Here is a 27383-nt window from a genome sequence, read left to right on the forward strand (position 1 = left end):
ATAATGCGCCGCCACAAAGCAAAAATGGTTCAGGAATGGTTTGAGGAGCACAACAACGACTTTGAGGTGTTGACTTGACCTCCAAATTCCCCAGATCTCAATCCAATCCGATGCTCTGACCCAGTCGTCTAGCATCCCAGTTTGGCTCTTGTCAAACTCGCTCAAATCCTTACGCTTGCCCATTTTTCCTGCTTCTAACACATCAACTTTGAGGACATGTTCACTTGCTTCCTAATATTTCCCACCCACTCACAGGTGCCGTGATGAAGAGATAATCTGTGTTATTGACTTCACCAATGTTATGCCTGATCGGTGTATATGTATGTATGTGTGTGTGTGTGTCATGGATATGTACACTAATGATTCATTCACAATTAGTCCAGGAGCATGTATTAAACATTAAATAAATATATAATAATACAATAATTATAACGTGCACTGATTCATCTTTCACAAAAACTGCGCAAAAATATGTCCTGATTTGATTTTAAGTTTGCTTTAGAGATTCATGCAAAAGCAGTCGACTAAAAAACAACTCAAAAACTATTTCTTTCCAGCTTGGTTAACTATCTCTCAAACAATTTAACAAAAGTTTGTAAACATTTCCAGGCAAACTTATTAGAGAGGAACAGCCGAGGTATAAAATGCAGGATGCCATTTTGTAATGTGTGGTGTTTGAAGGAGAGTGAGTCACCGTGTCAGAATATGGAGCGTGTGCGGGCGGCTGGCTGTCACAGAGGCATCTCTGAATGGAACATCATCACCCCCTCAAACTCAGACGGGTGCTCTGCACAGGGACCTCGGGACTACGTGTGATGTGTGACGTGCATGTGCTCTGCGACAAGCATTTCTGGGGGGTTTGTTCTATGCACCAACTGAAATTAAAAATGTGCAGTTGGATCCAAAAGTTTGAAACTAGAAAGTGCAACTCAGTGCAGGTCGTTGTTGAAATCACGAGGGGCCTGACAGCCGGGGGCCCCACCTTTCTCTGGTCCTGCATTAAAAATACTTCTAAAGCATTTATTAATTTTAGTTCATGTTGAGTTGGTGACAGTTCAGAATACTGTTCCGTCATTAATTCATAATTACAGGAACAAATGAGTAACGCATTATTAACACTCTTGTAACTATTAACTAACAAGAAACAAATTATTAAGTAACAATGCTCAGTCAAATGTGGTAGTTCACTATTAGTACACTGTTAAAACAATATTTAAAAAGCAAGTTACCTGGTTGCCTTAAAATTTTGAGTTCATTAAATCATTTGAGTTAATACAATGAACGTTTTTGAGAATCGACGGCACCCTTTATTCAAATATTATTAAAAGATTTTGTAAGCATATTGCGTAATTGTGTTTTATTTGTAATAATGCAGGGAAACATGCCAAATTGTGCAATTTTCATGATTTATCACAACATTTTTTAAATGTATGTGGTTCAGATACAATAATATTGTTCTATGTTGCTATTTATTAAACCAACTTCCTTCATTGTATTAACTCAATATTTTTTATTTCAATGAACTCAAAATTTTTTACTTACTTTTTTAAGTTAAACCAACAATTGTTTTTTACAGTGTAGTTCAGCAAATCAGGACTAATAACTACTATATACAGGTTCATAATTAACACTAAAAAAAGAAAGTTAAGTCATTCAACTTAATTAACTTTAAACTGACTTTAAAAATTGAGTTGAATCTTGTATAACTTAAAAAAAGCTAAACATTGCTTAACTTATTTTGATGAGTTAAAGCAATGTAAGAACATATGTTTTCATAACTTATTAATCATATATTTTTTTTACAGTGCATGAATAAAGTGTTATGTATAATTAATTCTAAAGTGAAGGTCATGGTAATCCACTCAAGTGTTACCAAAGCCTTAAGAATGAATTACTAATTATTTGGATCAGTATTCTAAGTGAAAACATGATTTGTAGTTGATAATAGTTATAGAATATATATAGAATAGCGCGTTACTCATGTGTTCCTGTAGTTAATTAATGACGGAAAAGTATTCTAAAGTGTTAACTTTAAAGAAAGTGTCCTGATATTTTACTCACCCCCATCTCATCCAAGATGTTCATGTCTTTCTTTCTTCAGTGGAAAAGAAGTTAAGTTGAGGAATGACCCTATTCCTCAGCTAGGATCATGCAGAGCCTCTGAAGCCCTTCCTTTGAAACTGCATTGATTTGGACCTTCAACATTTTGGTTGCTATTGAAGTCCATTATGTGGAGAAAAATCCTGGAATGTTTTCCTCAAAAAAATTATTTTCGACTGAAGAAAGACAGACATGAACATCTTGGATGTGATAGGGGTAAGTAAAATATCTGGAAATGTTCATTTTGAAGTGAACATTGGAAAATCCGAAGCTCTCATTCTTGGGTTAAATTATATGTGCTCGCATTCATTAATATTCACTTGTGTGTGCTTATAAGTATCATTAACAGGGGCGGAGCACAAAATCCCGGGCCCTATGCACATACAGTCCTGATGGGCCCCCATATTCCATGTTAAAATATAGGCTTTTCAAGGGCCCTCTCATCCCCTGGGGCCCTGGTAATCAGTAATTTTACCCTCAGTTCGACGCCCCTGATCATTAAAAATATTAGGATGCAAGTTATTAACGTTTTAAAATTTCACATTTAAAGAAATCTAGTGTTTGATCATATCTAAATATTTATTCAAATGCAAAACTGCAATATTTTTTTGAGCAACTAGATTAGATACATGTATATTGATTAAAGAGCCATAAAGGCACCTAGTGGGTAATGGCATTACAAATAAAAATTATTATTTTTACAGCCACAAAATGACTCTAATTTGCCTCTTTGAATTGAAATTCTCTATTTGTAACTACACTATTTGTAATATAAATAAGAAAAATATTAGAAGACAAGTATTTTAAGTGGTCATTAATTGACAATAATTATTGCACAAATAGTATTTAGTACCAAAAGATCTCCTCAAAATATTATTGAACCAAAATATAGAACATTTATTTAATTGAAAAATAGTTCACATTTGACCATAAATGTGGCCAATTAGTAAGGAATACCTGAGGGCTAAATACAAAAAAAACATTAACATTAATGTTAACAATGTTGCATCTCCATTACTCTCTATAATAAAACGATCCTGAAAATACGGTTGACTTATAATCAATGCACACTATGCTGGAAGTATTGATCGCTCCATGAACCACATAACCGCGCGCGCCGCCGGGAGATGAGAGCATGTCGCGCCAAAACGCTATTTATTGTTTGAATTTCGTTTAAAAACTTAGACTTTGTTTAATATCAAAAGCAGGTTTGGCAATTATGCGTGAGAGTTGGCAACCCTGTGTTAATGGTAATGCAACGGAGAGAGAGAGAGTTTGAATGAGACGTTAATGCGCAGTTCTTATGCTTTGTTTGTTTGTTCAGCTCTTACGATGATTTTTTTGGAGGGAAAACCATGCAATAAACTTCATAAAGTTTGGCCATCATTCGGACGGGGTATACGTTACATTCTGTTTCCAAAAACATCTTGGGATAAGGTTTTCACACTGACAGCTGTACATTGTAAGATATAGCAACTCCGTTTGTTTGTCTGAGTTAGCAACAGTAACAAAGGGGGGCTGGGCTTACCGATAGGTCAATAGCAAACCACAACCATCCAATCAATTCCCCATGGACAAAACTCCAAAATCTAGCCCCGTCCTACATTTGTTCTTGTTCCAGAAGCCGTTTCACTGGGATATACGTCAGTGGCGCAAAAAGTGGGTATGCACCATATGCGGCGCATAGGGGGCGCAGCACCTTGGGGGCGCCAAAGCGATGGTATAAAAATATATATATATATATATATATTCGTATTTTCTATATGTAGCTGCTGTTGTGAGTTTTTAAATAATTTCTGTATTTCCTCAATATTATATAATATTTTAGAGGACTAACAGGCTAGAGTAGGCGCCCTCATAAGATTCCATAATAGAATTTTGGATAATTGCGAGTGGGCTCGCCTGGTGGGGACGCCAGCGATTTTTTAAAGCAAAACGCGCGTCCTTGGCGCGTGGTTTACCACAAAAACGTGCTTTCTTAACGTGCGCTTTGGGGTCAAGGAAAACGCGCGTCTCCGACGCGTGTTTTTATATCAAAGCGCACGTTAAGAACCGCTAAACAGGTAAACCAAACAGGCAGTGCAAACTTGTGTTTGAAGTATCCAAACAGATGAAAAGAACGTGCCCTTTCCTTGGTTTACTCAAAATTGCATGCTCACTTTTTAGGGCACACCTCTTATAAAGTAAAGATACATATTGTTGACCATCTTTTTAAGTAATTACACTATTTACCACGATACATGGCTGTTATCAGAATTAAATTAAATCAATATCAACAAAATCCATCTTACCATTTATCAAAATCCACTTACACTATAATTACAATTGCCTAAATAATGTAATGAGATTTTTAGATTTATGTTCTAAATATAATATTTTAATTATAGAAATATTAAATGTTGGGAAAATTGTAATTATTCCAGTCCTATGAAAATGTAAAACTGCCAGTATAGTTGGCGGCGTAATGGATTCTAGAATCATTCAACTGATTCGTTCTAACCGACTGTTCAAAAACGGTGAATTATGCGAGAACGAAACCTATACTTTGTTGGAATCTATTTTTGTTGGAAAAATAGAGCAAAACTGTAAAAAATGACAACTTGTTGTTTATTGAACTGTTGTATAAAATTAATATTACATTTTGCAATCGTGCTGAAATAGGCTCTGGAAAATAGCACTCTTGCTTGTATGATATTGCTTAACTCATATTTTCCTCTTTAATTACTTTCAAACGAATGTTTATTTTTTTGTTTATTCGTTATTAGCCTATTTTTAATGAAAATACAACAATAAAATAGTACAAAAATATACTTGCGTATATTAAACTTTTGTTAAAAAAACAAATAAGACGGATGACATAAAATAGCTATACCCGAATTATAACAAATAAATAAAAGATATTTGGAAATTCCCCTGTGGGGAACCCTCAGTTTGTGGTTTGTGTTTTTTGTTATTAACAAAAGTGATCTTGCGCTTGTGCCTCCGCTATCGTCCTGTCAATTATCTCACTCGCGCCTAGTAACAGTAAAATTTAAATTCACCATCATCGGTTCCCATCCTCAGCCGATCTGCATGACGGTTTTTGCAATGACCATCAATACTAAATAAATGGGCAAGTGAAAAGTTCCTTTTTAGTAGGAACTAAAGAGCGCTCTAGAATGTTTGGCCGCCAAAATTGTTGCTGCATACCCCTCTGGCACTGGGTAGTTGCGCCCCTGATATACGTCACAATAGGATGAAAAGACTAGCACAACTTCCGTTTCATGCTGACTTTAACATGAACTAACAATGAACTGCATAACAGAGATGAATAAATAGGCCTGTAACAAACATATTGTGCATTGTTAGTTGCTTCATTAACTGACGTTAACCGGTCGTCTTACCACAAAAACCTGATGATCGTGATCTCCGGCATGATTTGAGATGTTCCAAGAGCATCTTGTGCTTCAGCTGGAAAATCTGGAGTCACATGATCAGTGTTACTAATTTGATTAATGACCTAGAAAAAGTAGTTTTCTGTACATTTTGCAAACTCCTCAAACTTTCTGTTCATCCCCAGCTTCAGATAAAAACATCCTAGATTTTCAGTGTGCCAATGATCTGTTTGTGTGTGCTTGTTTGGGTATTTAAATATAGAATATAGAGAGCGAGATGGGGAGAAAGAGAGAGGCAGAGAGGGGGAGAACTCATATATATATATATCCAGCGTGATGCTGTTCGCCCCCTGTTCTACGTCACCAGCACACGTATACATGTGTCCCTGTGGGCTTGTCGTGGAGAAGGAGAGAACAGATAGTCACCTCTTCCACCTTCATTAAAGTGCTATTTATATTCTCAGGGCTGACCTTTCTCATTAAGTGATGTGTCATTTGTGAACACAAACACCCGTGGACGTATTGCGAGACGCTTTGAATGTGGGTTATAAATAGCCGAGCAGCATTATTTGCGTTATCTGATGTCTCAGGGAGGCTTGGCACGCTTCTGGTGGATACCTACCTGGTGTCCTGTGGTCCTGCACACATCTGAAGCTCGAGGTCAGCGCTCAGCGCAGCGCTTCTTGCATTCAAGGGAATCGATTACATATTCAACGAAAATAATGGCATCAATTATTCCCACGACAACCAAAACGTTCCTCAATAAACCAGTTTGAGTGTTGTAGCACAATAACTGTGATAAAGGCTGATTTTAATGTGATTATTATTGATAGGTATTCAAACGTGCTATTTTGGAAAGATATTGATTCGTTGGTTTGACAGATGAGAACTGCAAATATAGATGACTAGGAGAGCAATTATTCTTACTTTTGGGTCTGTCTTCTGAAATACAATTTTTCATAGAAATATCATTCTTATATCACCACTTAGCATGCACTTTTACGCTTGCCATTTTCTGTAAAGCTGCCTTGAAAGGATCTGTATTGTGAAAAGAGTTATAATTAAACATGAACTCATTTGAATCATCATTATGGTAATTATATGCATATATGCACATGCACATATATTAGACAAAAATCATTACATATATAACGGCTGACATTAATGTGTAGCAGTCTCATGGAAATTTAAATCGGATACATTTTCAAATTGTTTGTTATAAATCAACATCTCAGGAAAATGTTATGGGGTTTCTAATTAAAATATGACTTTCTGTTAAACAGGGAATTGATTTCATAAATGTCCACTGTAGTGGACACCAAGACTTAAACCATGTTTATTAGGCATTTTGGAGACACAACAAGTGAATAGGGAAAGAAATTACATATCAATATTCCTATGAAATATTAGATATTATGAAAATGTTGCCAATTATTCCTCCCATTATTACACTATTTTCATGACATGTTGCACCAAGAACACATTAATATGCAAATACGATGCAGTGTATAGATACATGGTGTTGAATGGGAAAATCAAAGTATGGCCATTTTACCCACATATTGTATGGAAGTAAAATGGTATATCAATGCATTCCATTATATCTTTCATAACATAGTTCAGAATCATCTTTAAACAAAGTTTGTTTAAAAAAAATCCTGAAACCTAAAAATTGATTGGTCCCATTGTTTTCTCCTATAATTTCATGTAATTGTATTTTTTTTAAACAGCTGAGTCCTGGTGTCAACTACAGAGGACATATCATAACATATGAATAAAATATATTTTTTCAAAAAAAACAATTTTTTTCTTATGCTCTAAACAATGTAATGATTTAAAAAAACAAACAAACAAAAAAAAAATTCTGGGTCCCAGGAGGATGTATGGATTTTTTAAACAGGGATTTTACACTGAAATGACATAATATTTAAATTCTGCATTAACATTGTAACAATTAAATTCTGCAAAAATGTAATATTATCAAATTCTGCAGTAACATTCACATTCATATATATATATATATACAAAAAATATATATTTAATTGGTGGTTGTACAAAACCCCCCTTTTTTAAATCCGCTACACTGTAATACAAATAACAACAACAACACAATCAATTGCCAATCTAATATTGCACAAAAGTGGCCTTTATTCACTTACACTGATTCTCTAAATGAATTTGATTCCCCTCTAAGCTCCTCCTTCTCCCTCCTTATACTGCAACAAACCTCAACGACCTGTTAAAAGAATAATGAAAGACCTATATAAGTGTGGATATCTCCAATATTACTCATTTTAAATGCACTATCAAACGACTTAACGCTGACATCAGTGCACATGTTTTCATTTAGAAACATCTACACTAAAACGAGCATACCGAGTGCTTTCAGTTTTGCATGACAGTGAAACATTACAGTTCAAGCGTTTACATTTCAGATATGATTTTGCGTATCATCATTACATCGCAAACACGCTCTGCGCTGCTGCATTCTCCATTGTTTGCCTGGATCTGTGCGGGAAAGCCCAGCGCTGGTTGAGGGGCACAACGTGACCTAACAAACAAGGAACCTCCGGGAACACCGTCAGTCCTGAACTATGCGCACAAGGGCCCGGCCTGGGGGGTTCCGCGAGAAGCGACGCTTTGGAAACGACGCTCAAAAAGCGCTTTTGCAAGCGCCGCTCGGTAAAAGCGCGTTCGTTTAGTGTAAACGTGACGTTTATTAGGAAGTTTTACAATAATTGTCACTCGGGTGGTGTTTTAAAACGTTTTATTGAACTGTTCCGTCGGCCGTCAGGACACTCCCTGAGCGCGTTTGCTCGGCTTGGGAGGCGGAGACGGGACCCCCGTTGACGTCAGTGGGCCTGTCGGTTTCCTGCAATAGAAAGTGAGAGAAGATAGAGCGAGAGACGGGAAAAAAACAGACCTCTGACCGTTGAAACCCTTGACAACAGTTCAGACTGCACCTGTAAGTACCGAAAGTTAAGAAATACACGCGTCTTAATAAGCGTGGACGCATGGTCCAGTGTGTAGCAAACGCATGCGGTGCGTAAACGCATCTCCAAGTGCTGTTGTTTTGGAACACAGTGTTTCCAAAAGAGTGTATGGGTTGCTTAAACTTGTGAGCATGTTTGTGTGAGTTTAATTCTGATTTTGTCTGGTGTCTGTCGCTCTGTACTGAGCCGGCCCGTGTTTTGTATCTCGCCGAGAGCGCACGTCTCCAGAATCCTAATACGCGGGGTGTAAATGTTTATCAAGCCCGCAACGCTGTTGGAGAGAGTCGCTGAAGCACCGAGCGCGACGGCAGGTAAGCGCCAAAACACCTTTCCTCGACCATGGGATGCAAACGGTCGCGTTTCGGATGCGCTTTGCACGTCTTCGGCTGGTTTAAAGGGCATTTTGTTGTCGATTTAGGGAAGTGTTTCTTGTTCATGTCCTGTTGCAGAGGGGTTTTCCCCGGCTCCGCCCTCTTCATGTGTTTCTTAAAGCCAGTAATGCGCCATTCATCCTGTACGCACCTGGATTTGGCGCTAAACCGTGGCATGTAAGCGCAGTGGCTATCATTGGGAACGGTTGTTGTTTTGTATCGCTTAGGTTTGAACACATGGTGACTCATCGCATGCGGGTCTTACAGGCTGTAAGCGTGTCAGATTGGCACTGGCATGGTCTGTCTTACAGGAGCAACCCCTGTTTAAGTGCCATCTTTTTTTTGTTGCCGGTGCATGCCAAGTAGGCTAGGTATACTGTGTGTCCCATGTGCAGTAGTGTCTGTTGGCACCGTTAGGCTGATTTCAGGAAGCTTCCTAATGGCTTGATTGACATATTCCTTTAACATTTTGCTTTTGTGCATTTGACCGATGCATGCCAAGGCATGTATTTTATTAGTATGTGTGTTCCATGGGAATCAAATCCCTGACCTTGGCATTGCCAGTCCCATTTGTTATGAGTTGAACCAAGAAGAAAAGAAAAGAAAAAAAAAACCCTCCACTGCGCCTCAGCAGTAACATTTTAACATTCCAATTTTGCAATTATGTCATATACAAATTCTGAAACAAAGTAATGTTCAAGTTTTTGTAGTAACATTCAAGTTTGGATATAACCTAATCAAATTCTGCAGTAACATTAAAGTTCTGAAATATGGAATATTCAAATTCTGCAATAACATTGTGCCCATTAAAATTCGGAAACAAAGTAATATTCAAGTTCTGCAGTAACATTCAAATTCTTAAATGACATCATCTTTAAATTCTGCAGTAACATTGAAACATTCAAATTCTGAAACAATATAAGATTCCATTTCTGCAGGAACGTTGTAACATTTAAGTTCGGAAGTAACCTAATCAAATTCTGCAGTAATATTGTAACATTAAAATTCTGAAACGAAAAATATTCATGGTCTGCAGTGACATTGAAACATTCAGATTCTGAAATACTGACTACTCAAATTCTGCCGTAACATTGTAACATTTGAGTTCGGATGTAACCTAATCAAATTCTGCAGTAACACTGTAACAATTAAATTCTGCACAAATTTCATTCAAATTCTGCCGTAAAATTGTAACAATCGAGTTTGGATATAACCGTATCAAATTCTGCAGTAACATTGATACATTCAAATTCTGAAATTACAGTAACACTGTAAAAATTAAATTCTGCAAAAATGTCATATTCAAATTCTGCAGTAACATTCAAACAAGTAACATTATAACATTTAAATGTGGCAGTGACATTCAAATTCTGAATGAATGTACTACAGTAACATTTTAACGTTCCAATCCTGCAAAAAATAGTCAATATTCTCAAATTCTGAAATACTGTAATAATAAAATTCTGCACTAAAACACGGTAACAATGTATTATTCCAATTCTGCAATAGGCAAGTTGAGATTAAATACTTTTGAAAAGTGGTCATGTCCTGCAGTGTAATATAATCAGGATTTTGCATATAAACAATTTATAATATAAATATAATTTTTTTGTGTGAAAAGGTTGATATATACGTGTCCATATATATTTTTTTAAATCAACACATATATTCATTAAAAAAAAAATATATATATATATACATACATACATACATACATACATACATACATACATACATACATATATAATATAAAATCAACATTATATATATACATTTTGAAATCAACCCAGGACAGTCTTTGAAAAAAAAAAAAAAAGACTCTCTAATCAAACGCACCTAGCTAACTATTAAAGGCTTCATATCTTGAAATTGATGCGTCAAATAATCCAAAATGTGCGGTGCAGGGGGGCTTACTGGACCAGGAGTGACAAACACTATTCTAGGAGTGTGTGTGTGTGTGTGTGTGAAACCTGGTGCATGCGCTGTGCTTGTAAGTGTGTATGCTCAAATCATCGGGGAGGTGATGTCATTGCCGTAGAGCTGCACTCGGTGGGAAATCATACACACTCGTAGTAAGCGTTATGTAATGTGGTGAGACGGAACATTCGCGTGGAATCTGGCACACGCTGTGACTGGATGCAAGCGGGATGCATGGGCGAGGCATGTCAGATGTTTGCTTCATGCTACAATGGAACTGAGACACATATAGAAACAAAAACCTCCTGAACGTCAAACAAAGAGCATCTTGTGTAGATTGTGGGGTGTGTTTGTATCTATTCCTGCAGAGCCAAGACATGCGTTTGTCATTCTGAGAGCTGCAAATGTTTCGAAGTCTGGTGATATTTATCATAAACAACTAGTCAACAGAAGTGCGAGAGGACATGTATCAACCAGGCCGATTAATTGGCTATTTATCTGCACTGATACAGTCTAAACTTTTGTGTAAATCTTCTGTAAAATATTTGCTATCATTAGCCTAAATTATATTATATATCAGTATTTTATCTGCCACCTTAAGCTTTAGATTTCAGTAAAGACGTGTACCATTAAATATGTATCAGTTAACACAAGTTAATATCTTCTGGTCTAATTTAATTGCATTTATGGTGTGTATTAGAGCCGTGCAGCCCGAAATCATAAAGAAAGCATTAGAGGGGCGTTTTGAATTTGCATTGCTCCATTATTTTCGTTTATGTTGAATGGACCTTTACTAACCAGGGTTGTGCATTATTCAGAATTAACTTTAGTATGCCTTTTAAATCCCAATTCATTCCAACTGTGCTTTTAATGTTCAGGAAGTTTTTGGTTTCTATATAAATATATACAATTCATTTTTAGATTTTAGATATTGTATCTAACAAATTAATTCATATTTCATGAAGTAATTAAAAAAAAAATGGTTGTGGGTAGGGATTCACCAATATGAACATTTTAGTCGATACGATAACAAATATTTCTTTATATTTGAAAGCCGATAACCAATATTTTGGCCGATAAATATAAATTATATTTATGACGTCCCAAGCACACATGTTCTCGTTATAATTTTATGTAGCCTATTTGACAGTCTTGTTGCACTTAACTTTATTTTCACTTTTTGAAATGATTCCAATCATACACTATATTGCCAAAAGTTCTGGGCGACCCCTCCAAATCATTGAATTCAGGTGTTCCAATCACTTCCACAGGTGTATAAAATCAAGCACTAGGCATGCAGACGCTTCTACAAACATTTGTGAAAGAATGAGTCGCTCTCAGGAGCTCAGTGAACTCCAGCGTGGGACCGTGATTGGTCGCCACCTGTGCGATAAGTCCATTTGTGAAATTTCCTCACTACTAAATATTCCACGGTCGACTGTTAGTGGTATTATAACAAAGCGGAAGCAATTGGGAACAATAGCAACTCCGCCCTGAAGTGGTAGGCCATGTAAAATCACAGAGCAGGGCCAGCGCATGCTGAGGTACACAGTGCGCAGAAGTCGTCAACTTTCTGCAGAGTCAATAGCTTCAGTCCTCCAAACTTTGTGTGGCCTTCAGATTAGCTCAAGAACAGTGTGTAGAGCTTCATAGAATGGGTTTCCATGGCCGAGCAGCTCATCCAAGCCTTACATCACCAAGTGCAATGCAAAGCGCCAGATGCAGTGGGGTAAAGCACGCCGCCAAGAACAGTGGAGACGTGTTCTCTGGAGTGATCAATCACGCTTCTCTGTCTGGCAATCTGATGGACGAGTCTGGGTTTGGCGGTTGCCAGGAGAACAGGACTTGCCTGACTGCATTGTGCCAAGTGTAAAGTTTGGTGGAGGGACGATTATGGTGTGGGGGTTGTTTTTCAGGGGTTGGGCTTGGCCCCTTAGCTCCAGTGAAAGGAACTCTTTATGCTTCAGCATACCAAGACATTTTGGACAATTTCATGCTCCCAACTTTGTGGGAACAGTTTGGGGATGACCCCTTCCTGTACCAACATGACTGTGCACCAGTGCACAAAGCGTCGGTCCATAAAGACATGGATGAGCGAGTTTGGTGTGGAGGAACTTGACTGGCATGCACAGAGTCCTGACCTCAACCTGATTGAACACCTTTGGGATGAATTAGAGCGGAGACTCCGAGCCAGGCCTTCTCGTCCAACATCACTGCCTAATCTCACAAATGCGCTTCTAGAAGAATGGTCAAAAATTCCTATGAACACACTCCTAAACCTTGTGAAAAACCTTCCCAGAAGAGTTGAAGCTGTCATAGCTTCAAAGGGTGGGCCAACTCCATATTAAACCCTACGGATTAAGAATGATATGAAATGTGCATGTAAAGGCAGGCGCCCCAAAACTTTTGCCAATATAGTGTATTTCAAGTAATTCAAAACCATCATGGCGAACAGTGAGCATCTTTTGTGTCTCCACAAATGGAAACAATCTATTATTTTTTGGCTTTAATATATCAGCCAGATTGTCTTATCGGGATAACATAAAAATATATAGAAGTATATATCGGAAGATACTGGCATTGTGGCCAATTTATCTTGCATCCCTAGTTGCGGGCCCTTTTTATGGTGCTGTACTTGGCTTAACATATTTAAATATGTCTAATGTTGAAATGATTTAGAATTTTGACCCCAACACCAATTCCCTGCAACCTTGCAACTTGCCAGAGATGACAGTGTCATTTCTCTGTTTGATGTCAGAGGTGTGTGTTAGTCAGTGCATCGACAGCAAAAGACCATTTAGATCAGAAGTCTGATTCCTGCGCCACAGTTGTGTATCTGTGTCAGTCCATCTAAAAAATCAGTCCTTCCAGACAACACTAGTGATCTGTCACAGTAGCTGGAGCGGTTACCAGCAGCAAGAATATGTGTTTGTGGCCTGTTTTGCGTTTGCTTCAGTTTATTTGTCTCTCATCCATCCCAGATGTGCAGAGGGTGTCTTTCCTGTGTGGAATAGGAGATTGTCTTTCCTCCCGGTGATCGTCCGCATTCCATCCAGCATCTTTCCGTACGATGTTTCACTGAGCCTGCGGAAAGCCACCGAAAATGCCACGTACGAAGCAGAACAACCCCAAAAACCTGAAAGGTAAGTGTCCGCTTCATTTTGACCAGAATTCTGTTTGCTTGGGTTGTTTGTTTATTGGGTCGCCCCTTTCACAGGCGTCAGGAGGTTTCGATGGGTTCGCTTTTTAAAATGTCTGTGAAGTTCAAGAAGGGAAATGTTCGCATGGTTAATACAAAAGTGTAGGGTTCCCAGCCAGACTAGTACATTTATTTACGTGGCTTTTTTTGTTTTGTTTGTTTTTTTACTTAAATGACTGTATTGGCATATTTATTTTCCACAGATTAGTCAGTCGTCAAGTGTAAACTGGTGGTTTCAAAAGTTTTTCTAGTAATTCTAATTTGACGATACAGTAAAATCAGTTTCCTTGTTCCGCGTTGATGTACTTCCTGTTGTGGATAGTTGGTGGCAGGTGGTATTAGAGGGAGGGACATTCTCTTATTCTATAAATAATTGGCATGGAATCAATATGTATTGATATTTTTGGTTTTGGTTTGGTTTGCTGAAAGAGAACAGTGAATTTGAAATGTGTATCTGCTTAGATGATATTGAAGAGTACACTAGAATGTAGACGGTGTCCGTTTAATTACAGCTGGCAGTATTTTATTTTATAATTAATCTCTGTGTCCATAGAATTAAAAACGTACTCGCCACAGCAGAGCATGTAGCAACCTAGATTTTGGAGTGTTTGGGTAATCATTGCTTTGAGCTTGGCCAAACAACATGAATAATTTAGTCTGATTACAGAACAGCATCCACTAGGGACGCCTGTGACTTTTCCTAATATTAGTATTATTAAGTGAAGAGAGGAACAAAAAATGGGGAAAAAATGAAGTCCTATTTTTATGGCCATAAGGATTCTTGATTTAAAGCATGGTTTGGTTTTAGAAGTATACACTGTAAAGAATGAATGTAATTTTAACTGTAAAAAAACAGAAAAAAGTTGTTAAAGGACAACTCCGGTGAAAAATGAACCTAGGGGTAATTAACACATGGTTACCGAGTAGATCGTTCTCTGGGATGCGTTTTCATGAAAATCGAATGTAAAGAGTTTTATCTCTAAAAACAGATTAGCTTATAACGCTAGTATATGGGGCATAAAATACGTAAAATTAAATCGCTAGTTAATACCACTAACAAGGCTCAAAATAGCCGAATGGCGAATTATTCAACCGTGGCTCGACTTGTCGAGACTGTTTTCCAAGATGGCTCCTGTCTGTATACGCATAATGTACTGTCTTTTATAAAGTATCTTCTTATTAAACTGTTTGTACACTTAGAAAGTTCTCAATGCTTCGGTTTGCATGTAGGGACCCTCATTATGCTACCGTGTTAGTGTGAGGCTATTTTGAGCCTTGTCAGTGGTATTAACTAGCGATTTAATTTGACTTATTATATGCCCCATATACTAGCGTTATAAGCTAATCTGTTTTTAGAGATAAAACTCTTTACATTCAATTTTCATGAAAACGCATCCCAGTGAACGATCTACTCGGTAACCATGTGTTAACCCCTAGGTTCATTTTTCAACGGAGTTGTTCTTTAACGGTAAGTTCCCGTACTATATACAGGGAATTAATGTATTTTTTCAGTAAAATACTGTTAAATGTACAGTTTTTAGAAGTAAAAATGGCTAATCAAATTAGGGTTGGGCGATAAAACGATAACGATATGTATCGTGATCGACACGTAATCGATATAAAAAAATAATGCGTTCGATAAAACGTTCGATAATTTTTTTTTCTTCGTCAGAAAGAAACCAGAGGTTGCGAAGCAAGTTTGGTTGCATGAACAAAGGCACTCGCTCTCTGGTAACCAAGCAACGTAGGGAGTGACAGGCTAACAGCCAATCGTGTAACTGTATCAAGTCTGGTTGCGCCATATCGTGTTGAATTCATTCTCAGTTACAGAACGTGGAGTGATAAGTGGAAAATGAGTGCCGCAGCGAGCAAGGAAATTGTTAATAAAACAGGAGAACAAGTAGGCTCGCCAGTATGGCAGTTTTTTGGCTTGTATAAGTCTGACTGTAGTCAGACCAATGTCGTCCCCACCAGGAATGGTAATACCACAAACTTGTTTTACCAGCCTTGTATGCTTTCGTCTGGCTCCGCAGCGCGAGCCTCTGCTGACTGTGCCCACGCCTCGTTCGTTTGGGGACGTGTTTATACTCGACGTGCTCGCCGTTGTGCTATTCTTGACTTTGGTTGAATCCGAAATCGCCCCCTAAACCCTCAATCACTATTCGCTACTTTAGTCCACTAATATAGTTCACTTGAAAGAGTGAGTGAATTCGGACAGCCGCTGTGTGTACATCGGCTGTACACTCGTTATTGCGGTGCAAAGTGGGATAGAATGAGTGCACTCAATAACGTCCACTATGGTTTCGGACACCACTACAAATGGCTGTCCCCTCACATAGTGCCCTATGTAGGGTATAGGGGGCGATTTCGGATTCAGCCTTTGAAACTACATGGAGAGGTAATGTTACTCTGCATCAGTGCCTTATGACAAAGCATCTAAACAGTAACAGTTACAAAGAAATAATGGAGGCACTGCACCTTAATGTTAAGAGACAATTGAAATTTGAAATTTTAGACTTGTTTAAATTTGAATTATTTGAGTGTTTTCCATGGTTGTGTTGACATTTCTGCCTTTATAACTGAGGTGATTATAATCAGAGGAGGGTTACGTTTAAAATAAAAATGTTTAAATGTAAAATACTTTTCTCCTGGTCCTTATTTTAAATAGGTCATAAAACATATAAATAATTATCGATATCGACCGACATGAAACCCTTATATCGTGATACAGTTTTCAGCCATATCGCCCAGCCCTAAATCAAATGAAGATTTACAGTAAAAAACCTTTAAACGGACATTCCCAGAATTCCCTGTGTGACACTTAACATTTAAAAGTATTTATTTTTAAATAGTTTTTGTTATCAGTTGTGCACGTTTGGATCTTATTTGACATCTTCTTTGTGTTACTATGATGGTGTTTTGTGTTTGCGTGAATGAGTCTGTGCACTTTCTGTAAATTAGTATAATTCAGCTTGTGGAAAAGCCACTTGTGATGAGGCTCTTGATGATTCTTCACGTGGCTTCATCTTTTACCACCTGCATTATGATGTTTTAGTAGCAGTGTGCGTTGTTTGATTTACTGGTTGAAATTGCATTTTTTTAATTACAGTTTTATTCTGTCAAATTCACAGGATGTTCTGCAAAAATGTTTTGCATTTTTGCTGTATTTTAAATAGAATTATTCTTGCAAACACAGCTGCCAGGATTTCGTTTATGTGGTTTTCATTACGTCGCAACATTAAAGCTCTACATTTATATTAATAACATTTGGGTCTTTTCAAAAATATTGATCTCAACATCTTAAATGGCAAGGGTCAAACACACAAAGACGAATCACCATCAGGATAATACACATGAAACTAATGCAATAAACATGAACTAAATTATATTTATAAAATATAAAAATATATAATGTATTTATATTAAATATAATAATTTCAGATTATACACACCCATGGGAATGTCATTGTACTGTTTTTTAACCATAATTTATACTGTATCTCATAGTTTTTACTTGCAAAAACACCAAAATGTTATTAATATAAACATAGAGCTTTAATGTTGCGATGTAATGAAAACCACTGTAAAAACTCCTGTTGTTTACTTTTTACACAAAAAAGATCCTGGCAGCTGCGTTTGCAAGAATAATTCTATTAAAAATACAGTAAAAATGTAAACATATTTGCAGAACAACCTGAACATTTTACAGTATAAAACTGTAATAAAAAATGCAATTTCAACCAGTAAATCCAACAACGCACACGGCTACTAAAACATAATAATAATGCAGGTGGTAAAACATGTTTTTGACACTATTTACAGTTAAATTACATTAAGGCCGGTTTCACAGACAGGGCTTAGATTAAACCAGGATTAGGCCTTGGTTCAATTAGGCCATTTAAGTAGCCTTTATAAACGTGCCTTTTAGTTTGGGCCTAGATTTTAAGGTAACTTACAGTAAACTCACAGGTTTTTACAGAAGCTTTTTTACAGTTTTTCTGTAAAAAAAAATTGGAGAAAATTAAAAACTTTATTAAGTCTTTGATCTTCTCCAGAACAAATTGTTTTTTTTAAATGTATGTATTTCTCAAATACAAAGCCGCTTTGAATGTGTATGTGATCGCGCCAAGGAAACGAACCAAGCATGTCGGTACATGCCAAAATTGCGCTTCCATGCATGACGTTTCTGTTGAATCCAAGACAATTCCATTTTACCAAAGGATGCCCCCACCTTTAAATCCACCCACTCAAACAATTCATGCCGTTTCATGTTTTAAAACGAGGTTCCTTGTCATTTTAGATGTCGAAGTCTAATTAGAATCTTGAGATGCAATAACATTTATTAAAATGTCCGTTTCTTTTTTAACGTGGTAGTCTTGCATAGTGTGGCATTCGGCTGTGCGGATGAAAATGGCTGCACAGCAATGTTTTGAAAGAACATAAAGCATGCAAGAGAACGAAAAATAGCAGAAGAAGGAACTAGAGGATTCCCTCCTTTGTGTTGGGTGGCTGTGTTATTGGTGTCATGGATACAGAGGTGACCTCTGTCTATCAGAACACACCCTTTCTAAAGCAAGTCATAATCCAGTCAGACGGTCAAAGCTTCAAACTATAAAGCTTTCATTGTTCATTGTTCTTGCCGTGTTTCTAGCGTGTTGAAATCGTTAGGTGCAGACTCTAGCCTGCATGTCAGTCTGTGTTTTGCCTTGTGTGTGTGCACGTCGCGTGACTTTAGAGCTGAGCGGGAAGGCTTCAGTGACGCAGTTTGCGGGTACACGGGCAGGAAATAAGGAACCTCTTCCACCCGTTGGACTCAATGTTTACTTTTCTGAAACAGCTGGTCTCCAACACACAGACGCTGGTGCTACCGCTGACATTACGTCGTTGTCACCTGTTTTTTTACTGGTTATGAAATTATAAACCATTCAGTAACAGGCCCTAATTTATGATGTTTATTGCTAGATGCTAATCAGCTCGCATGCACAACAGTCACAAATATATCCATTGAATTTAAACCTTTGCACTATTTTAATATCTACTAGTTAACCAATATGTTTACTCGCCCTCATATGCCTTTTTTCTGCAGTGGAACTAAACCTCACACGGGTCATTTTTTATGACCGTTCATGCTAACCAAAGTTTTTAGTTGCAAGTCCAACTTTTGACTCACTATTCGTGAATAATGTCCTGATGTGTTTTTCACAGAAAGCTAACTTGCAGAAGAGGTGCAAGTCCTTTGAACTGCTTTTATGGTGTTTTATTCTGAGCTTATCAGATGTAATCGCCATTAACTGTTTTATAGTGAAAAGATATGAAGATACTTCAAAATTTCCATTTTGTGCTCCTCAGGGAAAAAATTACCACATACAGGTTTGAAATGAAAGTACATAATGACTTCATTTTTGGGTGAATGATTCCTTTAAAACCTATAAAAAGGTTAAAGGCAGCCTTTTTTTTTGTTGGAATGTTGTTGTTTTTTTACGAGTGTTTTCATAAATATAATGGAAGAGTCGGAGCTCTTGAAAAATCCGTACAGTTGTGAGTTTTCCGCTAGTAAATGTACTGTGAATAGAGAACAAGGTGTTGGGCTGGAAAAAGGGTTTCTGGTGGAAAGTCTTGATGTCATGAAATTCCAAAGGCAGTTTATTGTGAATTTAGCTGCATGACTTCACATGCATTTACTGTTTAAAAGTTTGGTGTGAAAAATACAGTAATATTGTGAAATATTATTACAATTTAAAACAACTGTTTTCTATTTCAGTAAATGTTCAAATGTCATTTATTCCTGTGATCAAAGCTGAATTTTCAGCAGTCTTCAGTGTCACACAATCCTTCAGAAATCATTCTGATATGATGATTTGATGCTCAAGGAACATTTCTGATTATTATCAATGTTGAAAATGATTAATATTAAATATTTTTAATTTGCTTAATTTTAGATGTTTGATATTTTTTATATAATATTTAAATATGTGATTATATATATATATATATATATATATATATATATATATATATATATATATATATATATATATATATATATATATATATATATATATATATATATATAAATATTTATTTTATATTATACAAGGACATGACTAATTTGCATTGTTTTAGTAATCACAGTTTTGTTTTTTACTTGGCTTTTTATTTATATAAATTTATATAAATAAATAGCCTAATATATTATACACATACACACCCACACACACACCAGGAAATTACTAATTAACTTTTATTTAGTGTTCCCAACAAAATGCTAAAACATTTTGCACACATACAAATAGGACTTCTATACAGCTCTGGAAAAAATGGAGACCACTTCTCTAAATTTTTTTAGAGATTTAAATTTAAATCTCTCCAAACACCCCCCCCCCCCCCCCACACACACACACACACACACACACCCCTCTCCCTAAACCTACCCATCGCAGGAAACATTATGCATTTTTACATTTTTAATAAAACATTGTTTAGCATGTTTTTAGAATTATTTTATATGAAATACCAGTATAGTACCCATGTCATTGTACAAATTTGTGTCCTCAAAAATCACAACACACACACACACACACACACACACACACACACACACACTATCTCTCTCTCACGCACGCACACACACATACAATACAGCTGTATTTTCATAAATAATACACTCAAAAAAATAACTCATTGGACAAACTCAATTTAATTGAGAGCAGGTTTTCCTATTTGTATGTGTGAAAATAATTTTCTTGGGATTACTAAATAAATGTCAATTAGTAATTTCCTGGTGTCTACTTCCATGAAACACGTTATGCTTCCTTACAAAATGCATTAGTTGTTTATTTGCGTGCAGGGCAGTAGCTGGGGTGTACAGGGCCCCATGTTGTTGCAGTGGCTTTCGGACGGGGGGGGGGCCCTAGAATCGTCACCACCTTTTGCCCCGCTAGCGATGTGCATGCAAGCAGGGACAAAGACAGTAAAGTACTCTCTTCATAAACGTGGGTGTTATGTCGACGGTCGGACCGCGTCACCCTTAAGTGTCCCAGTAACATCATTTTAGAAAGGTGTTGTTGGCACGGTGACCGTAGGCGGTAAAATTGCTGCAAAAAGTTTCTCCTGCGGGCCTTCCTCTACTTCTTATTTCTAAAGCGCCATTAAAACACTTTCTCTGTCTGAGACATTGAATTAACCTGCTCTCGGGCAAACACACTTCGTCTTCGCCCACGCACAGGTGGTGCTGCCGCTTGCAGACTGTTGCAGCGTGTGTTCGTGGGAGATGACCGCAGAACGCCCAAATGGAAAAGCCCTATTTAGTGCAGCACACACACAGTAGTCGTGCGAGACAGACACTGCTGGCGTAATACGGAACGTCCCTTTGAAGCTGCAGGGGTAAATGTTTTACCCAGAATGCCCATCTTGACTGTGCGACCCGGCAAACCTGTTAATAATCGACTCGCTGGTTTGTTCGCTGACCTCCCGAGGGTCCAAGCGTGTGCGGGGTGTGATTGTGTAACCCGGACCGTTGCTGATAATCTCAGGTGTCAAGCGTGCTGGGCTTCTCACGGCAATGATGGATGGGTCCATCGATTCAGAGTTGTCACTTTAAATTGTTTTTGTGTCAGATGCCCACTGTTTCTGTCTCAATCCTGTTGGCGCGGGATGAGACTAACCTCCTTTAGGAATAACGCGGAGGAGAGACATGCATAGTAGCGGTGTCGAGTGTTTCTGACGGTTTATGAGACGGGGGAGTTTGATTCAATGTCCTCTTGCATGGCTGCGCCAAGTTTGACGTCAAACAAACACTGTAGGAGTGTATATCTGTACACATGCTGTATACAATTTTGGGTTTGACATTTCAAATGGGCTTTTTCCCCCTCCTATGCTGTTTTTGTTGATGTGTTTAAAGACCCTCTTTACACGTGAAATGATTAACGGCTTTGCTACACTTGTGTATAATTGTGAAATATTATTACAACTGTTTTCTGTTTCAGTAAATGTTCAAATGTAATTTATTCCTGTGATCAAAGCTGAATTTTCAGCGGTCTTCGGTGTCACATGATCCTTCAGAAATCATTCTGATATGATGATTTGATGCTCAAGGAACATTTCTGATTATTATCAATGTTGAAAACGGTTACATAATGATACTTTTCTTTCTAGATTCTTTGATGAATGGAAAGTTCAAAAGAACTGCATTTATGTGAAATAGAACTGTTTTGTAACATAAATGTCTTGTGGTCAGTTTAGTGCATTCCTTTGCCCAAACATTTGAACGGTAGTGGATAAATACATGTAAGAAGAAGTATATACATCTGTTTATCAGAGATTTGAGGATGTTTTGAGTGTTTGTGAACTTTAGGAGAAATGGGTTCTGAAAGTTACCGTATGTTTTCACAGTACAATGAACTGTTTTATTTTCAAAAGGTCACAGTGTTATTTCTCATAACGTGACCCATTGAATGAGCCACAGTCCGTTGAGTTTTTATCTTGTAATTCACATTAGTTTTGCGTTTCTGTTTAGCCGAGGAGATGAAGAGATAGAGAGGCTGTCTGAATGCCGTTCGTTGTTTCCCTCATGCGTTACCCCAGGGCGCTCATTGGCTTCAGTGCTGTAGCGGTCTGACCATTCTGGCATCAGAGGTCAAGAGGTCAGGTTGGGGGTTAAGAAGGGGTCTTGAACTCAATGCAGGGCCTGCATTCTAGCCTGTCTGATCCCAGAGACAGACCCCATGAATATCCCCCGAGTAGTTTCTGTCTAAAGTTAAACGGTTCTGGCATCTCTGTTCTTTTTATAGCATTTCAAACGTAAAGCTGCAGTGGCAGCTGATGTAAAATCAGCATAGTTAGGCTGTCCTTTCATAGCGATATACAAGCCAATCTGTTATTTCATGAGAGCAAGTTTTCCAGGTCATGTTTGAAGGTCTCAAAGAAAGTGAATGTTTTCATGTGAACAAGACGTGGTATGGAAATCAAAGCAATGCATTCCTATATTCTTGCTGGCTTTGTCAGATGACAGAACAAGGGGTTTTCCCCTTTTTTAACTTCTGCTTCCTCCTGTTTTTCTAGTTGTTTCTCTAACCTTTTGGTAGCTAAGCTCTTGTGCTTACCCTGCGTCTTTTTGTTCTATTATGATTGTGTGTGTTTGGTTGTTCTCTGCGGTTTGCGTAATGACATTGCGGAAGTTGCGTTGTGCCACCTATGATAATGAAGTGAATTTGCTTTTCATTGTTTTGGAATATATTCTTTTTTTCGCTCTTGGTGTAAACAGGACAGAAAGTTTGTTGTTTATAATAGTCTGATCAAAAAAATATACTCATTATGAATCTATTCAAGTATACGTTAGGAATTAAATTATGCGTATTTAAATATAAAGGATGGTTATTACTGTATTACATTCAATTTAAGGTGAAATATGTGACCCTGGACCACAAAACCAGTAATAAGTTGCATGGTTATATTTGTGGTAATAGCCAACAAAACACTGTATGGGTCAAAATTATCGATTTTTCTTTTATGCCAAAAATCATTAGGATATTAAGTAAAGATCATATTCCATGAAGATACTTTGTAAATTTCCTACCATAAATGTATCAAAAATGTATTATTTGTAGCAATATGCATTGCTAAGGACTTCATTTGGACAACTTTAAAGGCGATTTTCTCAATATTTAGATTCTTTTGCACCCTCAGATTCCAGATTTTCCCAGTCCTATTTTATCTTCGGCCCTATCCTAATAAACCATACGTCAATGGAAAGCTTATTTATTCAGCTTTCAGGTGATGTATAAATCTCAATATTTGAGCCTTATGACTGGTTTTGTGGTCCAGGGTGACATATGACCTTATGAACGAAACATTTTACACGATAGATTCATATAAATTGAGTTTTGTGAAGATGTGGATTAAATGAAGTTCAGACCCTGACGATGCAGATAAATGCTGCGTCCGAAATCAAACTTTCCTATATAGTATATGGAAAAACAGTACGCCAACAGAGTAGTAGGCAAAAAGTACCCGGATGACCTACTAGATTTTGAAGTGTGCATTTGATGGACCCTTTACTATCCCATGAGGCCATGGGAGAGGATTTATGAATGAAAGTGAAGCGACGCAACTGACACTGGAAGGTCACATAACAGTAACAACATGGCTCTAATTCACACTACCCATATTCATACGACATAGAACACACTTTTTTAACGTTCGCAAAGAAAATTCTAATTCAAATGTAGTACCTTCTCAGACAGTTTGTGCGATTTCAGACGCACTGAAACTCTCAAAGGAGACGCTGTGATGGAGTTGCTGGATTTTTACCTGTTGTGTCATGCTTATGAAGGCAAACCAGTATTTCCGCACTTTACTGTACAGTTTGAATATGTGAAACCCATGCTCTTCTCTCTCGCGCTCCTCGTTCCCTGCGGCTGGGATCACCCTCCGTTTTAGCAACAGTAACTAAAACAGATGCGCAGCAACAGGTTTGGCCATGTCTCTTTGGCTCCCTGCAAACCTTACAGAGAAATTTAAGAGTGTGTGAGTGTGTGAGTGAGACAGAGAGAGAATGTTTTTCATAGTGACGAATGGATCAACTGTGCATGTGTGTATTATCAAAACCTCTGTTATTCTCTGGTCAGTGAAGATCTTTAAAACGGCTATTATGTATAATGACGGGAATGGTATAATTTTTTCAGGGAATAATTATTTTTTCCCCTTCCATGGAAACACTGACACTTTCCAGTAATTAAGCTATAAATTTAACAGCTTAGCTTGTTTTTTTTATTTTTTATTTAAGTGTATTTTTTTCTGCCTGAAAAGGAAAGGGGTCGAGCACAAGTTGGTTAGCAGTCGTACAGCGTGTTTCTTTGTTTGCCCAGCGTGGAGAACTGCAGGCGGCCACTCTAGCTCACTACTCTAGTGAGCGGTGCAAAACTAATTGTTCCCATTCTAATTAATGAGGTGTTGCACACTTGAAGCGTCTCCTTTTGAGAGATTTAAAACTGTTACCAGAGTTTCGGTGCGTCCGAAATCGCACATACTGTCCGAGTAGGTACTACATTTGAATGCACTTTGCGACCATTTAAAAAAAGTATGTTTTATGTAGTATGAATATGGGTAGTATGAACTAAATTTGGATGTACTACACTCAAAAAAAAGGTTCTATATGGCACCAAAAATGGTTCTTGGCTCGTAATCATAGGGGAACCTTTTTAAGTGCTATATAGAACCAATTTTGGTGCTTCAGTGGTTCATCAGCGGTTCTTCAGAGGTTCTTTGACTAAGGTGCTGTATAGCACCGCTACCATATACTGAACATATTATGTAGCACCAAAGTCGTTCCTCTATGATACGACGAAGAACCATTTTTGGTGCCATATAGAACCTTTTTTTTTACATCCACCATGTTGTTACAGTCATGTGACCTACCAGCGTCAGTTTCTTCACTTCACTGCCATTCATAAATCCTCTCCTGCGGCCTGATGGGATAGTAAATAGGGATGCACGATATATTGGCCACCATATCGGTATCGGTTCATTTTTAATATTATTATCGGGCCGATAAGAAAATTTGGCCTATATGTTAAAGCCGATAAATAATGTATTATTTCCTTCAGCTGAGACACTTTTTTTTTTAATTGCTTGGTTTTGAATTACTTGAAATATGATTGGAATCACTTCAAAAAGGAAAATACAACATGTGCAGCTCAAATGGGCTACAAGAAATTATAATGAGGTCATTATTGTAATTGTGTTTGTGACATGGCTTTTAATGGTGAGACAAAATGGAGGCTCTCAAAATGTATATAACAATTTGGATTTAGATTTATCGGCAATGTAAAGTCTAACTGATTTTACATCAAAAAAATGTGGCCCACTTATGGAATAAAAAAATTTCTCAATTGCGCACTAGCCACATATTTCACTGCTGATGGTGAAAATCATATGTTGCCAGTTTGTTTTTAATACACTATGGGTCTCATTCATTAAAAAAAAAATTATGCAGAAGGAATTTCTGTGTATATAGTTTGTATTATGTTATATAATTTGGAAAAAAAAATTACGGCCTGTTCACACCAAGGACGATAACTATAAGGATAAGGTGCGTCTCAATCAGCTCCCTAGTTCAGTAGTCAGGTCACTGATCAGGGAATGAGTCAATGTGCTGACTCCCTGATCAGTGCCCTGACTACTGAACTAGGGAGCTGATTGAGACGCACCCTATATTAGCGTCCACACCAGCGGATATAGCTCTGTTTATTCTAAGCACGTGCTTGTCTGCCGCTTTGAATGCTCAAGCTCGTTACAGCAGGATGGATTCTGATTGGCTGTCAGTGTTTTTATCATTCATCAGCTGGATAAAATCCTTCTGAAAGTGATTCCAACGATATTGTTTTTCTGTGCCATTATCATTATAGCTGTGGTATGAACTCTGCTATTCTGAAATATTGAGAACGATTTTTAGAACTATATCTTTATAGTTATCGTCCTTGGTGTGATCCTGATTCTCGCCTACTACTTAGGGCAGATAGTATGGATTACATGTGACAATTTACAGGGTCGGTAAAAATGTCTTTATTTGATCAAAAATACAGTAATATTATGAACTATTAAAATAGCTGTTTTCTGTGTGAATATATATTTTATTTAATTCTGTGTTCTAAACGTAATTTACAGCATCACATGATCCTTCAGAAATCATTCTAATATGATGATTTGCGGCTCAAGAAATGTTTCTTATCAATGTTAAAAACCAGTGTGCTATGCAATATTTTTGTGGAAACAGTGATGCGTTTTTTCAAGATTCTTTGATAAATAGAAAGTAAAAAAAAAACTGCATTTATTTGAAATAATAATAATAATTTCAAAGTCTCTTTTGATCAGTTTAATACATCCTTTCTGAATAAAGTATACATTTCTTTCAGCCAGAACAACAACAAAAATCTTACTGACCCCTAACCTTTGAACAGTAGTGGACGCAAGAATGTTTTTATGAACTTTAAACAATATGTTTTATGTATTTTAAGCAATTTATATTGGAATTTCTGTGTAAATTGTTCACAAAATGGATGGCTCATGTATTTACACAGAAATTCATTCTGCTCCTGTTTTATGAATGAGACCGATTTGTAATGCACTAATTCTGATTCTTGCATACTATTTAGGGTACACTCTCAAGAACAAAAAAGTACAAAATTGTAACTTTTAAGCTACGAGGGGCTGTCACTGGGGTGGTACCCTTTAGGGTACATTTTTGTAACTCTAAGTAGAGGAAAACAATATATATATAATTGGTATAATTGTACCCATTTGTGTACCTTTTAAAGGTACAGTTATGTATTTTGTTCCCCAAGTAACAAAATTGTACCTCCACTCTACCTTTTTTTCTGAGAGTGTACATGGTGTGTGAATAGGGATGCAGTCATAATCATTATTCATTTGG

At 37.2% G+C, this 27383-nt stretch overlaps 1 protein-coding gene across 3 annotated transcripts in view; it reads left to right on the forward strand.

The window, feature by feature from the left end:
• Positions 1–8322: 8322 nt before the first annotated feature.
• The window catches only part of hivep1 (HIVEP zinc finger 1), a gene marked incomplete at its 5' end in the record, with an annotated part of 86356 nt that continues 67295 nt past the window's right edge, over positions 8323–27383 (forward strand). For 2 of the 3 annotated variants that reach the window (XM_079829482.1, XM_079829485.1), the window contains 2 exons: positions 8323–8439; positions 13737–13898. In XM_079829482.1, coding sequence (XP_079685608.1) covers positions 13859–13898 — 40 coding nt within the window. Of the gene's footprint in view, positions 8779–13736; positions 13899–27383 lie in introns of all 3 variants that reach the window. The other variant, XM_079829483.1, reaches the window with a different exon arrangement.

This window comes from Gobio gobio (assembly GCF_949357685.1).
Source record: "Gobio gobio genome assembly, chromosome: 11".
NCBI classification, from domain to species: domain Eukaryota; kingdom Metazoa; phylum Chordata; class Actinopteri; order Cypriniformes; family Gobionidae; genus Gobio; species Gobio gobio.